The sequence below is a fragment of the Taudactylus pleione genome, unplaced genomic scaffold (assembly GCF_031769625.1).
Source record: "Taudactylus pleione unplaced genomic scaffold, aTauple2 ptg001427l, whole genome shotgun sequence".
Classification (NCBI taxonomy): domain Eukaryota; kingdom Metazoa; phylum Chordata; class Amphibia; order Anura; family Myobatrachidae; genus Taudactylus; species Taudactylus pleione.
In genome coordinates, this window is record NW_028285826.1 from 570,787 (window position 1) to 584,902 (window position 14,116).

General features: G+C 36.7%; 1 protein-coding gene across 1 annotated transcript; it reads right to left on the minus strand.

The window, feature by feature from the left end:
• Positions 1-10,897: 10,897 nt before the first annotated feature.
• LOC148442654 (olfactory receptor 6N2-like) lies at positions 10,898-11,824 on the minus strand. The gene has a single exon (XM_088463691.1). The coding sequence runs from the start codon at positions 11,822-11,824 to the stop codon at positions 10,898-10,900; it is 927 nt and encodes a 308-aa protein (XP_088319817.1).
• Between the last annotated feature and the right edge of the window lie 2,292 nt (positions 11,825-14,116).

Genomic DNA, 14,116 nt, shown 5'->3' on the forward strand with positions numbered 1-14,116 from the left:
AAGTGATCTCAGACATGTGCTCCCCCATGGCATCAACGCCATGGGTGGAGCCACAGGGAAGCACATCAGGTGATTGCCGTAGCCTCTACAGCAATCACCTGATGTGCTTCCCCGTGATTCCACCCATGGCGTCTATGCTACAGTGGAGCTCCTGGCTACTGCCCAGCCCTGCCGGAAAATCACACAGCAGCCCTGCCTGTATATTTTGCTCCTCTACTGCACGTACCTTCTTGGAGCTGGTAATTAACAGTGAAATGTGCCTGTGCTCACATTTTATTTACAAACTATAATAATATCACTGTAATAATTAAATGCATTGTTATTTTCTATGAAACATTTATTTTTCATTAAATTACCATTAATTGTTCAGTTATTAGCCAGATTTTCTACAATTTTAGTAGCTCTTCAAGAGGTTTCATTTTCTAAATTAGCTCACACCTCAATTAACGTTGGAGACCACTGACTGTTAGGTGTACTAACAGTGTCGGGAAAATCACAGGCTCACTTCAAATTCTGCCTGGCAACAACCGTGACCTCTGAAGATAAAGGTAGCCTAAAACCCGAACTAAAAACGTTTAAAAAAAAGGATGCTTCTTCCTTAATGGGATTATGAATCAACCATTTTTCCAGAGTTGAACACTAGAAGAAACCATCGTGACAACTGCAGTCCTTAGCAGGCTGACTTCCCCTACAACCATGCAGGCATGGTTGAATTTACAATTGGTACCCCTGCTAAACTGGGCATTGTTGAACACATAGTGTATCCTTTCTCTTTCCGGATCTGCTGATTCCAAGGCAGGATGGTAAGGAATTTTTCCTGTCCACCACAAATTCAGACACCGGCCTAGCATGCTGCATGACCTCCAGCCAGACTTCAATGTCCTTCAAGCCAAATTTGAAGACCGTCTGACCCTCATATTTCCTCCTGAAACCTTCATCATATTGGACCCACCCATTCCCTTTAGCCGTCAACCATAAACTATGAATCAGCGGCATATATTTAAATACTTTGAGGAAATCCTCCGGCCTAGTATCTAAATAACAATCTGCAAAACCATGTATACCAGTTTATGTAGGAGCACCTAGATTCCACCGCATTAGCTCCCCCATTGGACTTTGCCTGATCCAAGACCTTCCAAGCGCCATCAGTAATCGCAAACATGTCCACAAAGCACCCAGCCGCAGTCTTCTCTCCTCTGTCTGTGTGTGGTGGGGGGGAGCAATCACACTGATTGTGGCCCCCCCTGGTTTTGCCCCTGGCTGATGGGCTCACAGCACTCCCCTCCACAGCGCCTCAGCAGATAATTTTTTTTTTCTAAGTGGGGTACGGCCATGCCTCCCTTGATTAGGCAACACATCCTGATAAGTGCCTGCTTCAGGGCTAATTGAATTAGCCCAGGGTATCAATTAGCTGGTGGTAAAGTACCATGGCTACTTGGTATTAAATTATTTTTTTGGAAGTTGTAAAATCTACCCTTCATAGGGGAAATTGTTTTTTAAAAAGATGGGACTTTAAGGAAATTTTTTGCATTTTCAAATCACATACAGTACCTTAAACACGGAACTTCTAAATGAGACTCTGGAGTTCTACGATGGATTAATACTGTATATTGTTCATTTGTGGGCTGTTGTGAGTTTAATATAAACTAATAGAATTAATGATTTAAAAAAATTTAAACTGTATACATTTTGATAATAAAATAAAATGATTATTAAGTTTGAGAAGCCTTGTTAAACTGAACCTAATTGTGCACACTAGGTTATTGTAATTTATATGCTGATATTCCTTCTTCTCTTCTGCCATAAATATTTTTTTATAAAAACCAAACAGTTTTCTCTAATACCTTTTTCAGATCGATGACCTGGGAAATACATAGGTTTATCAACCCTTAAATTTCCCGGGTCTCAGTCCCCGACTCTGGTACAGGGCAGGGTTAAGGACCTGGAACTTTGACCTGGGTTATTTGCATTCACACATAGAAAAAACCCAGGTTGATGCATGCTAATGTGCAAAAACCCAGGTTTTTGAACTATGTGTGAAAAGGGTGTATTTACCATCTTGACGCAGATAATGCCAGTGGACAGAATCCCGGAACTAGAATCCCGACAGTAATTAGAGTCCTGGCTCCGGAATCCCTACCCCTGCAATTGCTACTGTGAGTATTAGGGTTAGGTTTAGGGCTAGGTGCTAAGGTTAGGCACTAGGAGGAAGGTTAGGGTTAGGCTGTGGGAGGGGATGGTTATGGTCAGGCTTAGGGTTAGGATGCGGAAGGGGAGGGTTAGGGTTATGCTGTAGGAAAGGTGGGTTAGTGTTAGGTGTAGGGTTAGGTGAAAGGTTAGAATACTTACATGAATGCCTCCAGATTTCCACCATCAGGATTACACTGCCGGTATTCTGACCGCCGGCATTACCAGCAATGGGATCGCATACTCAACCCGTGTAAAAGGGCTATAACATAGGCTGTGTACTCGATCCAAAGGAAAATCACAAAGGTGCATTAATTAAAGTATATACTACCTACAATTAAGTATTTGCTTTGGCAGTGACCAACATCTTTGATAAAGACTCCATAGTTGATCTGCTGTACTTGGAATAGCATGGAGGAATAACCACCTAACAGAGTAACAGCTTTGCTGGCTTTATACACTGCACTTGCATCTTTTGGTATATTAGTGGACCTTTTTGCAGCCCTTGCACCTAGACTAAACTGTGTTTTATATTTTGAAAATATAAATATAGAGGTGCTATAAATAAAATAAATAATGATATTTTAGTTGACACTCAAAGTCCCTCACATGTGTTGCTGCTACCACTGAGGAGCTGGTCCGCTAAACAAAAAAAAGTGCCATTCTGATATGGAGCACTGTCACTTAGCAGGGAGATGGTATCCAATGATATGCAAAAATAGTTTAATCAATGTATATACTGTATATACTTAAGAACATAAATAAAATACACAATAATAGCAGTAAAATTAATAAAAGAATTAACATAGTAACGGAGCTCTTGGTACTGTCTCAATACTACACTGGAAACTAATAGTGTTCATATGTAACACATCTTAGGTTGAGACAAATTGCAACATAGTGTCCCACAATGATTTGTTATAAATACACAGTCAATCCTGTTTGGTAGTTCACCAGTGCGTGCTTTTGAAACAACCTTGGCAAATCTGTGTAGTAAGCCAACAAAAGTTCCTGGTGAGATGTTCACAGGACTGCTATCTGAAGTCAATACGGAATATTATTAACAATAAGTATAGTCAGAGAACATCTGTATAACAGTCGCTACTGTCTCTCTTTATAGGTATATATACCACTCACTTGTGTGAATATTTTACAACTTTATCCTACCGGGTCCCTGGTTATTATAGTTGCAGAGCTGATCAGGCTCTGATGCCCAGCAGGGATGTTCAAAGGGCTGCGGCTGGGGTGCCGCTCTCCGGTCTTACTTGTGGTTTGGAGGCCGGGCACCGATAATACCGACAGTGCAGCTGGTTCAACTGTAGCGTGAGTTCACAGAATTCTACTTGGACAAGGGGACATGAGCTTCTGGCAGAAGGTAACTATGTGTGAGTGTAGTTAGGTGTGTAATAACCTTGTAAAATCTACAGTGTGTGTGTACTGTGTTTTTTAACTATTTTGCTTACAGTGGGGGTATGGTGCCTGGCGCCTGCTGGCACTTGTAGTTCCGCAAGTGCCAAAGGGCAGCTGGCACCTGTATTTCCACTGTAAATAACAATAGTATTCATCTATTCTTTACACTATTACCCCTGCACCCACTGGTCAGGGGTGCAGGTAAGAGTCCTGGGCTTCAGATTAAGCTTGTGGTTCTTGGGAGAGGGAGAACCACTTTATTGAGGGGCTCCCCACCTTCCCTGAGATCCCCAGCTTGGGTTGTCTGTCTTGGGGTGTTAATGCTTTGGCTGGGGTAACCTGGTGAATGGGTCCTCTGGCTGTGGCATTACACATTGGCTAGAATTGAGTCCAGTGTTGGTTTTAAAAATAAAGGGTATCGTACGCATTTTTTCCCATATTTTTAAAACCAGGACTGTCTCAGGAGCCCGGGGCTGGTTTAGCTTTTTTGGGGGGGACCCTACGTAATTTTTTTTTTACATTAACCATTTAGATACTTATTACAGACAGAAACATACACAGATTACACTGATCTGTGTATGTTTTCTGCAATGCTCACAGCTCAGGGGTTAGTCTATTTGAAGCTTCTGTTTAGTTCTGAGTTTGCTGAAATTACACCTGTGATTCTAATCATGATTCTTGGTAAATTCCTGAGTTGTATTTTTTCCATAAAAATTGTGAGTTTGGCCTCATCTGAGATTTCCCGTTTCAATAGATAAATCTCTCCCGAGTTTTCCTTTAGTAAATTTGTGAGTTGGAAAAAAAGGCAAAACACAAACGAGATTGCAATCTCGACCAACACGAATCTCAGTAAATTAACCCCTTAGTGGTTTTCTGACAATCACAGCATCTATATTGAGTAGTAGATGACACGTAATGGCTGCTGCATGATCCAGAAATGTCTAATGCGGCCAATACATGGTGCAATATGAACTATGTATGACAATGGCCAATCCGAAGCCCGACATATAGGGTGGTCCCCACACATGGAGCAAAGTGATGGCCAACCACCCAATATGCCAGCACCTCCCTCCCTCACCCGCATAGCACAACATGGGGTCATACATTGCATCCCCAGACCAAGTGGATTTTCTGTAAGATCTGGGGATGTGATGTACGACCACACGGGAGCGTGCACAGGATGATATCATGCCCATACACGGTACGATATAGCAGCTATATTGTGCCAATATGTCGGATCGGCTACTATATTGTACCGTGTATGGCCGGCTTAAGAGTGATGGAGCAATGGGACTACCTTTTCTTTTTACAAAATATCAGGTCCAACTTTTATGGCAACAATGGTTTCCTTAGAACCTACTGCATGACAATGCAATCTCCAAGCAGAAATGAAATGAGAAAACATGAAATGAATCAATGAACAAATTCCTACAAAACATAAGAAAATCAGTTTAGTACCCCAAACCACCAGCATTCAACACGTGGAACTTTGGCATTTAAAGATGGTGGAAAACTAAGTAGAGATGTGCAGTTTGTTTTTCCTGAAAATGATATAACCCCTATACTGTAGGTGGTTATATTTTATTGCTAACCCATTTTAATACATTATTAATGTCATATTTTAAGAAAAATATTATTTGAAATTAAAATATAAAATAACAATATTGCAAAATTACAACATAAAAATAATACAAATTTCAATACAAAAAATCACAGGAAAAATCTCCTTAATGGATAAATTATATTTATTTAAAATGTTATATTTTCTATGTTTGTTGTTATTAAATAAAATATTTTTTTTTTTCATGAGAGAATTTGAATTAATTAATTAAATAACATAATTATCTATATTGTGGTGTTCTCCTTACTAGAGGACTGTCTGTGAGTTTTTCTTCATTACTAACTCATAATCTACTAATACTGTAACACTATCATTCTAATTGGATCTAGATATATGAGTAAGAGCAGCAGTTAATTCATATGGCTAAAAACAGACTATTGTGTAGTGACCCTAGCACTAATGGTTGGAAATGATATACCTTAATATCAGTAGCAAACTGAGATTTATATATTACAATGACAGAGCAAAATAATTTCAAAAATCAGAGTGCATGGACAAGAAAATATATAAAATTAGTTCCAATTAAGGGCAATGATATGAGAAATAGCTTCAAGGTATATCACCATACAGTAAATGTAAATAACATGAATAGACATGACATTCAATAGTATGAGCACATAGATATTTAAATATATGAAATTAGCTCCACAATAGAGCAATAAATTATACAATTAGCTCCAAAAGCAGGGTGATGCCTTGGAACCCCTGTTTGTTACCTGGAGTGATACTCACCTTTACCTCATGGTATGAACTTCTGTGTTTTCACTATTTCTCTGGTTTGGAGCTAATTGTGTCATTTATTGCTCTGTTGTGGATCTAATTTCATTTAAATATCTATGTGCTCATACTGTTGAATGTCATGTCTATTCATGTTATTTACATTTAGTGCATGGTGATATATTTCTAATATCATTGCCATGAATTATAGCTAATTTTATATACTTTATTTGCCATGCACTCTGATTTTTTAAATTATTTTACTCTGTCATTTAATATATATTTTTATTGAATAAATCTCAGTTTGCTACTGATATTAAGATATATCACTTCAAACCATTAGCGCTAGGGTCACTGCACCCTACGCTGTTTTTATATACTGTTTTGGGTATGGGATATCCAAAGATAGTGACCATAAGATGCTTTTTGGGGTGCGCTTAGGGGCTTACCATCTATTTTTCTCCTAATTCACATGGTTGTTTACATAATTATTCTATCATTATTTTGCCTAGTGTTTTTTCTAGATTAAGGCATACAATGCTAAAAAACCAAAAACCTAGATTTTGTATGTATTAGAAATTATTTATTTATTTTATTCAACCTGCTGCTTTTGTTGTTGTTTACCATTGAATACTATACCCCAGGTAAAGTATATGTTGATTAAAGGCACACAGTCTGCAATTAATAATTATTATTAATTATTATAGAAAAACCAATGCTGTCTGGAATTGTCTGATTTGCTAGGTATACTGTCTTTAATTAATATCTGTAAACTCCAGAGTAACTTTAAATTTAATTATATAGTCAGATCTTATCTCCTATCTTCATGGGATGCTGTTTTGGTTCTGCTTGTTTGTATTAGAATTTTATGACTTGTATCTGGTGTGGGTGAGGGTATTGAGGGTGGGTGTAATCAGTGACTACACATGTTATGCTTAACTATATAATCAGTAGGTCACAAGGCTTTAGGCTTGAACAAGGCTGCTAGGTTTTATTTCAAAGTGGGACTACATGTACAGCATACCGTAACTTAAAGAGTTAGTCAGGAGTTAAGCAGGAGGACGACATTTTAAAAGAACTCTCTATAACTTGGAAAAAAAACCAAAGGATCTTCTGAGCTTCTGGAAACCCTGCTACTCAGCAACCAGCTTCCATTATAACCTGGACACACCTTTTGCCAACACCCTGCTTCAGCATTGCAAGCAACTACCTGCTTACTGAACATTTAATTCTTGTATGTTTGTTTTTCTTCTCCACATTGTTTAAATCATTCCAATACCACTGTCAATTTATCTTTAAACCACTGTAGTATCTACCATTGTTTCACACCTATACCTTTTATTTTTTTTTATATATTCATACTTTATACTAATTCTCAAGTCTTGCTACTTAACAGCTCTATACTCCTTTTTTGGTTATAATATACTATTGTAGTTGTGCCTTTACATCTTCCAGCACTGTTCTTCCTTTTATCTGATTTTGACCTGTACTGCTCCATCATCTCATACTCATTACTACTGCTGACTTTTTCCCCAACAGCCTCATCTACATGATGTCTCTTCTCTTATACTCCTCCCTCACTCAGCTGCTATGTTATTTTCTCCTCTACCACCAGTTTTCACCTCTTTTCTCCATCCATTGTCCCCTCTACGTTCTCCCCCTCCTTCCCCTCCTCTGTCTCTCTTCATCACATATAAGTCTCTCCACTGCATCTCCCACAACTCCAGTATTATTCACTTCTCTTCCACCATGGTCCTGCTGCACCACCACTAAACCCTGCACCCTCTCTTTTCTCCAAGTTACCTATCCTTCCCCCCCCCACACCACACCACACTAAACCTCCACCTTACCGACCACCTGCTGTCGCCCTTCCTCATTCAGAAGCCAGCCACATAAGCCCACACTCCTTATCCCCCTTCTCTAGATCAATATCACCTCCACACTACATCAACCCTAATAATCTCATTCTCCACTCGCCTCTTAACTCTGTCCCTCTCTCCTGTTCCCTCTGGAAAGCCAGTTTTGTCTATAATAAACTGGTTTCCGTTCATGAGCACTTCATATGCAATGCCTTGATTCTCCTCGCCATCACCAAATCCTGGATATACCTTTCTGACACCACTGCTCCTGCAAAATTCCACCATCACTTGGCTTCCTGGCTCTTAATCTTCAAATGGGCCCTCAAGACCCATTTCTTTCTCAATGCTTTCCAGCGCTCATCCTAACCCACTACTCTATGCTCTCCATCTGTGTCACCCCGTTTGTCTGACCCTCCCCTCAGAATGTAAGCTGTTGCGAGCAGGGCCCTCTTTCCTCACGTGCTTCTTCTTGCCTTACTTTTACAATGGCACCTAAAACTTGGTTACTGACACCCTGCTGCTTATTTAGGTGTTATGCAGCATTGTTTATAAATCATGTACTTGTCCTGCATTGTCTGTACTGTTAATAACTGTCATGTGTGCTCATTTGTTTCTGTACTTTGTAAGGTGCTGCGGAACCCTTGTGGTGCCATATAAATAAAGGATAATAATAATAATTATAATAATTAGCAAAAAACATTTATTACTATTTACATGAATAAACAAGTGATTTAAATGTCAAACTATAGATGTTTGTGGAAAGTCCAGGAGTCTATATCACAGCATACAAGTCTGTGGAAGAAACCAAGCTACTTGCTATCAAAGCACAAATTTGAAAATCTTAGACGGGAGATGCACTAAGGTGAAAAATGCTGTAAAACCCCAGAAAATGCAGTTTTTGGGGTTTTATCACATTTATCATATGGACCAAACTCCGTAATGTGATACAATTCCATAGCAACCAATCAGCTTTTATTTATCAACTACTGATGTGTCCTCATAATACCTAGAATATATACACCATACAGTACTAGACACCTGACGCAACTGAGATAAGGAAAAGCTGCGGCCACAAATAAAACAGCCTATAAGATGCACATTTTGAGTGAGAAACATGGTCAGCACTGCAGTGTCACCCATGATCTGGCATGCTGGGAGGAGCTGTTTGGTGCCACTGAAGCCACAGTGTATCAGGGCACTTCTGTACACTGTTTGCAACTTTTCTATTATTTAGGAACTCTGATACATCTGCCTCATAGTGTATAACAATTATAGCCGATGGTGGGGAAAGTGTGGTGGGCACTGTAAGGTGGTAAGTTTGTGAAATACAGTTTACGAGTAATAAAAGACTTAAATGGTCATAATCTGGTCATACACTGAATGATCCTACTGTCTGGCTGTGCATAGACAGTACGACCAAATCTGTTATATCCAGCCATTTCATGCTTGGGCTAAATGTCCGCAGCCAAAAGGACACAGTACCTTAGATTGGCTGATGTACACAGACACACTCTGATGCAATCATCATCCATCTGTACCTCTGTTCCATCCTGACCGAGAACTCAAGTCTCCCAATTAGATGTAGATTCACTAAATTCCAAACTAGCTGTTGTTATAATCAATTTAGCTCATTGCATGGTTAACATTTATTTAAGGTACCCTTACAATGTGCAACAGAGGCAAGTATACTGTAGTAGCCAGTCTTACCTGTTATCTAACACAAGGACATGAATTTATGTTTATATACAGTACATTTTTTTGTGTGTATTTGTTATTGGCAAAAGTTTTGTAAACTTTATTTACGTTTTTTAAACAGTGCACATCAACAGTCATATTTTTCTCACAGTCCATAGAACCCTCTCTGTTCAACATGTAGGTACCAAATGCAGTAAAACATCATCATGGTCCTCTTATGATTCTAGAAGTTCAACATTCTGAGCTACAAAATAATCATTTAACATGTCAGTACAAAATGGGGAGAGTCCTGTGATAACTGCAGCATATAGTGACCTGCACTTACTTTACTGGTTGTTTCATTAGAATTATTTTAATAAACTATTTGAATATCCAAAGTTCTACATTTACAAAATAAGCATGGAAAAAAAACATTTTTGTAGTGTAGTCTGCATTATTTAGTGTATGTTGTCTTATCTAATAGTTCTTTAGTGGCGAAATGTTAATTTCTACAAGTGTTAAAACTGTAGATAAAAAATAATTTTGTCCCTAAAATATGAACAAAACAGTTCTCAATTAAACAGTTAATTACCTTGGCTCGCCAATTTTTGATTATTATTACAATATTTTCATGTTTTCTTTATGACATGCTATGACAAGTACAGTACATTATATACATTTCTATACTTTAAAAATGTAACTCATAAGGGACTATTTATCAGGTTAAAAGTTTTGAAAATGTCATTAGTTTCTGGTGATTTGGCTTTTAAATGTAAAACCATTTGTAAATATAGGTTCTGGACAGTTTTAAAATGGTTGTATCTTTCATAAAAGCACAGATTAATAACTCGCTAGAAAACTTGCCAAAAATGTTCAATTTTGAAAAAATCGCTACCTGATAAATATACCCATATATAACAATATTGTTTACTTGGAAACATAGAATTTATGTTTCTCATCCGTTAATATAAAATTATGTATTTGATTCTAAAGAAAATTCAAACCACTTTAAAAGTACAGAGATGTTTTTTATTACATATATTAATCTCACTAATAGAGTATGTACGTTTCCTTATGGGGCACACACATGTGTGATGTTTTGCCTGAATTTTCTGTTCTACCAATGGCGGGTCAGGGAATCACGGAAATTCAACATGTTGGAATTCCTTCATTCACCAATCCAGACTGAATAATGATTGGGATAGGCAAGTTAGGGATTTTTATCATGCAGTTTTTCCCCAACCCACCAGATTGCGCTGATCATCGATGTCTGCCAATAATGGCGAATCAGATCTGCAGAACAGGGAATCGAGGCTGTAGAGGTATGATTTGCCCGCATTAGAGAAATTAAAATTGCCATGGTAATAATGTTCATTCTGATTTGTCCATTTGTTAATGAAACACAAACTTTTTTGCACAAATGAGTTAGTCAAACTTTTTTTGTCTGCAGAATGTTTTTCAAAGTTCTCTTAATTTCTTTGTTTCGAAAACTGTAGATGATTGGGTTAAAGAGTGGCGTTAGTACAGAATAATTGATTGCCACTAGTTTATCATATTCTGGAGTATAATTGGTGTGAGGCCTGATATACATAAATGCTACGCTTCCATAGAAGATGAGTACCACTATAAGATGTGAAGCACATGTGGAAAAGGCCTTTCTCCGTCCTTCAGTAGAGTTCATTTTGAGAATACTTATTATAATCTTAACATATGTCACAATAATGAAAAGAGAGGTCAGGACAATCATGCATAAACTAATAGTGAAATCAATTATGACATTGGAAGAGGTATCTGTACAAGCCAAATACAGAAGAGGTGATGAATCACAGAAGAGGTGATTAATTTTATTAGGACCACAGAAAGGCAATTGCATGACTGAAATAAGAAGTGTAAGAGGGCTCATAAACCCAAAAATCCAACAACCTGAGATTAAAAGTTTACAGTGCTTAGAGGTCATTATAGTGTGGTATCTCAATGGGTTGCAGATTGCTACCATGCGGTCATAAGCCATTACATTTAGCAAGTAGTTCTCAGTAATTCCCAAAGAATGGAAAATATACATTTGTATCATACAGTTACTGAATGTGATCTGCGTCTTTCCTTTCCAAATAACTGTCAGCATACATGGTATAGTGACTGCTGTGTACCAAATCTCAAGTAAGGACAACATGGAGATAAACAAGTACATCGGTGTGTGGAGGTGTCTGTCAACCAGGATTAATACTGAAATTGTTATATTGCCAGTAACGATCAAGAAATAAGTCACTAACAGCAGTGTAAAGAATATAAGCCATAATTGACCAATGTTGGAAAATCCTAAAATTATAAATTCAGTGACAGTTTTATTAAAATACATTGAATACAATATTGTGGAGCTTCTAGATATACAATGAAGAGTTAATACACTTGTATTTAAAAAAAATATACACAAAGGGGCACTGTGTAATTAAAAATTGTTGCCACTGACTTGTGTGTCATTCGCTGATGTGTGTGCTGAAATTGTACTTTATCAGTGCATATAACTCCCGATGATGTTTACCCACAGAATCCTGAGGCTTTAAGTCAGCTCTTCTCAATACAATTTGTCTTTCTTTATGTGTTGGAGGATGAGACGTGAGCACATTTCAAGATGCCTAAAATAAATTAAAATCATACTCAAAATTCCAATAACATAACTGAATTACTTGATGAAATTGCATAGGTAGTGCAAACAAAAAAAAACTAACAAAAGTGTGGTACCATTTTTTTCAGAAATGCACAAAAACAAGTCTTGAATTATACATTTTAGTTAACCGTTAAGTGAATCTGTGTGATTTTTTGTTAGCTCATTGTCCTACCCAATTCCTACAAATTTTATCCATTAAATGGAAAATATTATAGTTAGCTAAACAAATAAAATTTACCTTATCATTTTCAAGTGCTGTTTTTATTAGAAAGACATGTTCAATACCAATTTTGGTCTTTTGTAAATGTAAATTGATACATACCTATCATCACGAAGTGGTTTTGGTGGAGTTTAAAAAGATAAATGCATAAAAAAACATGATTATAGCTTATGTTCTTGAAATTAAATAATGTTGACTATTTTGGTTAGATGTTAGTTATCTTAAAGAAATCATATAGATTGTGATCTCTGATTAAAGTAGCTGGGCCTTCTTCTTTCGGTGACTCTTCCTTCCCTCACTCTTACCATTATCTCCTCTACCATGCTTAATTGGCCCTGAATCTGACTGCTACAGTACACCCAAAAAATAGGTTAGTGGTGTCATTAACTTGCTATGCTTTTATATTATATATATATATATATATATATAAATATACCAAAAATGTGTCAGCGCCACCTTAAAGTTTTCTAGAAGATCAAATACACAAGAACCATATAAAATACGTACTCCCTTAATGTAAAAGGTGTCAGCTAAAACCAAATGTAAAAGGACTTTTGGATGAGCCCTATTTTTAAAATGTTGCAAATGTGTTAGGTGACCAGCGACTTACGTATATAGTGAAAGTGTGTAAACATAAACCAGTGAATATACCATACACAGTGTAAACTATATAATCACAATTTATTGTTATAAATTTTAAAAGGGTATATATCTCTTTCTAAATCCTGTGCATGCAAGCACAGATGATTAAAAACATTAGGTTTCCACAATGTGCAAAAGAGTGCTAATAAATATTTAAGATGATGTTATAAAATACATTTCATACTTAGAAATACATTTTAAAAACAATAGGAGTATATATGTTTAAATATTTAAAAAGCCAATAAACACAAAGGGATCAGTGGATAAAACCAAGTAAAAGAGAATATTTTAAAAATTCTTTAAAAAAGTGCAAAGCTTTTTTTAAGAATACAAATAGGAAATTTCTGCAAAAAGTGCTTATCTGTGTAGTTCATTCAGTCATAAAGGCAGCAAACCCAACGTGTTTCATCCATAAGACTGATGAAGTCTTATGGATGAAACGCGTTTGGGTAGCTGCCTTTATGACTGAATGAACTACACAGATAAGCACTTTTTGCAGAAATTTCCTATTTGTATTTTTAAAAAAGCTTTGTACTTTTTTAAAGAATTTTTTAAATATTCTCTTTTACTTGGTTTTATCCACTGATCCCTTTGTGTTTATTGGCTTTTTAAATATTTAAATATATATACTCCTATTGTTTTTAAGATGTATTTATAAGTATGAAATGTATTTCATAACGTCATCTTAAATATTTATTAGCACTCTTTTGCACATTGTGGAAACCTAATGTTTTGATTTGAATCATCTGTGCTTGCATGCACAGGATTTAGAGAGAGATATATACCCTTTTAAAATTTATAACAATAAATTGTGATTATATAGTTTACACTGTGTATGGTATATTCACTGGTTTATGTTTACACACTTTCACTATATACGTAAGTCACTGGTCACCTAACACATTTGCAACATATATATATATATATATAACACTGGTTTGGCACTCCTCCTCAGAAAGAGTTAACTAGTCGGTGCCTTCCACAGAAAGATGAATGCAAACAATAAAAAAGCAGTGGCACTCGAAGGTAAATAAATCACACTAACAGGGTAATAGACCCGTTAAAGCATCTTCAACGTTTCAATCTGGTAAGATTTTCATCAGGAATACAGACATGAGTAA

Coding starts and splice junctions, on each gene's coding strand:
- LOC148442654 (XM_088463691.1), bottom strand. CDS start 11,824: ATGTATTTTAATAAAACTGTCACTGAATTTATAATTTTAGGATTTTCC.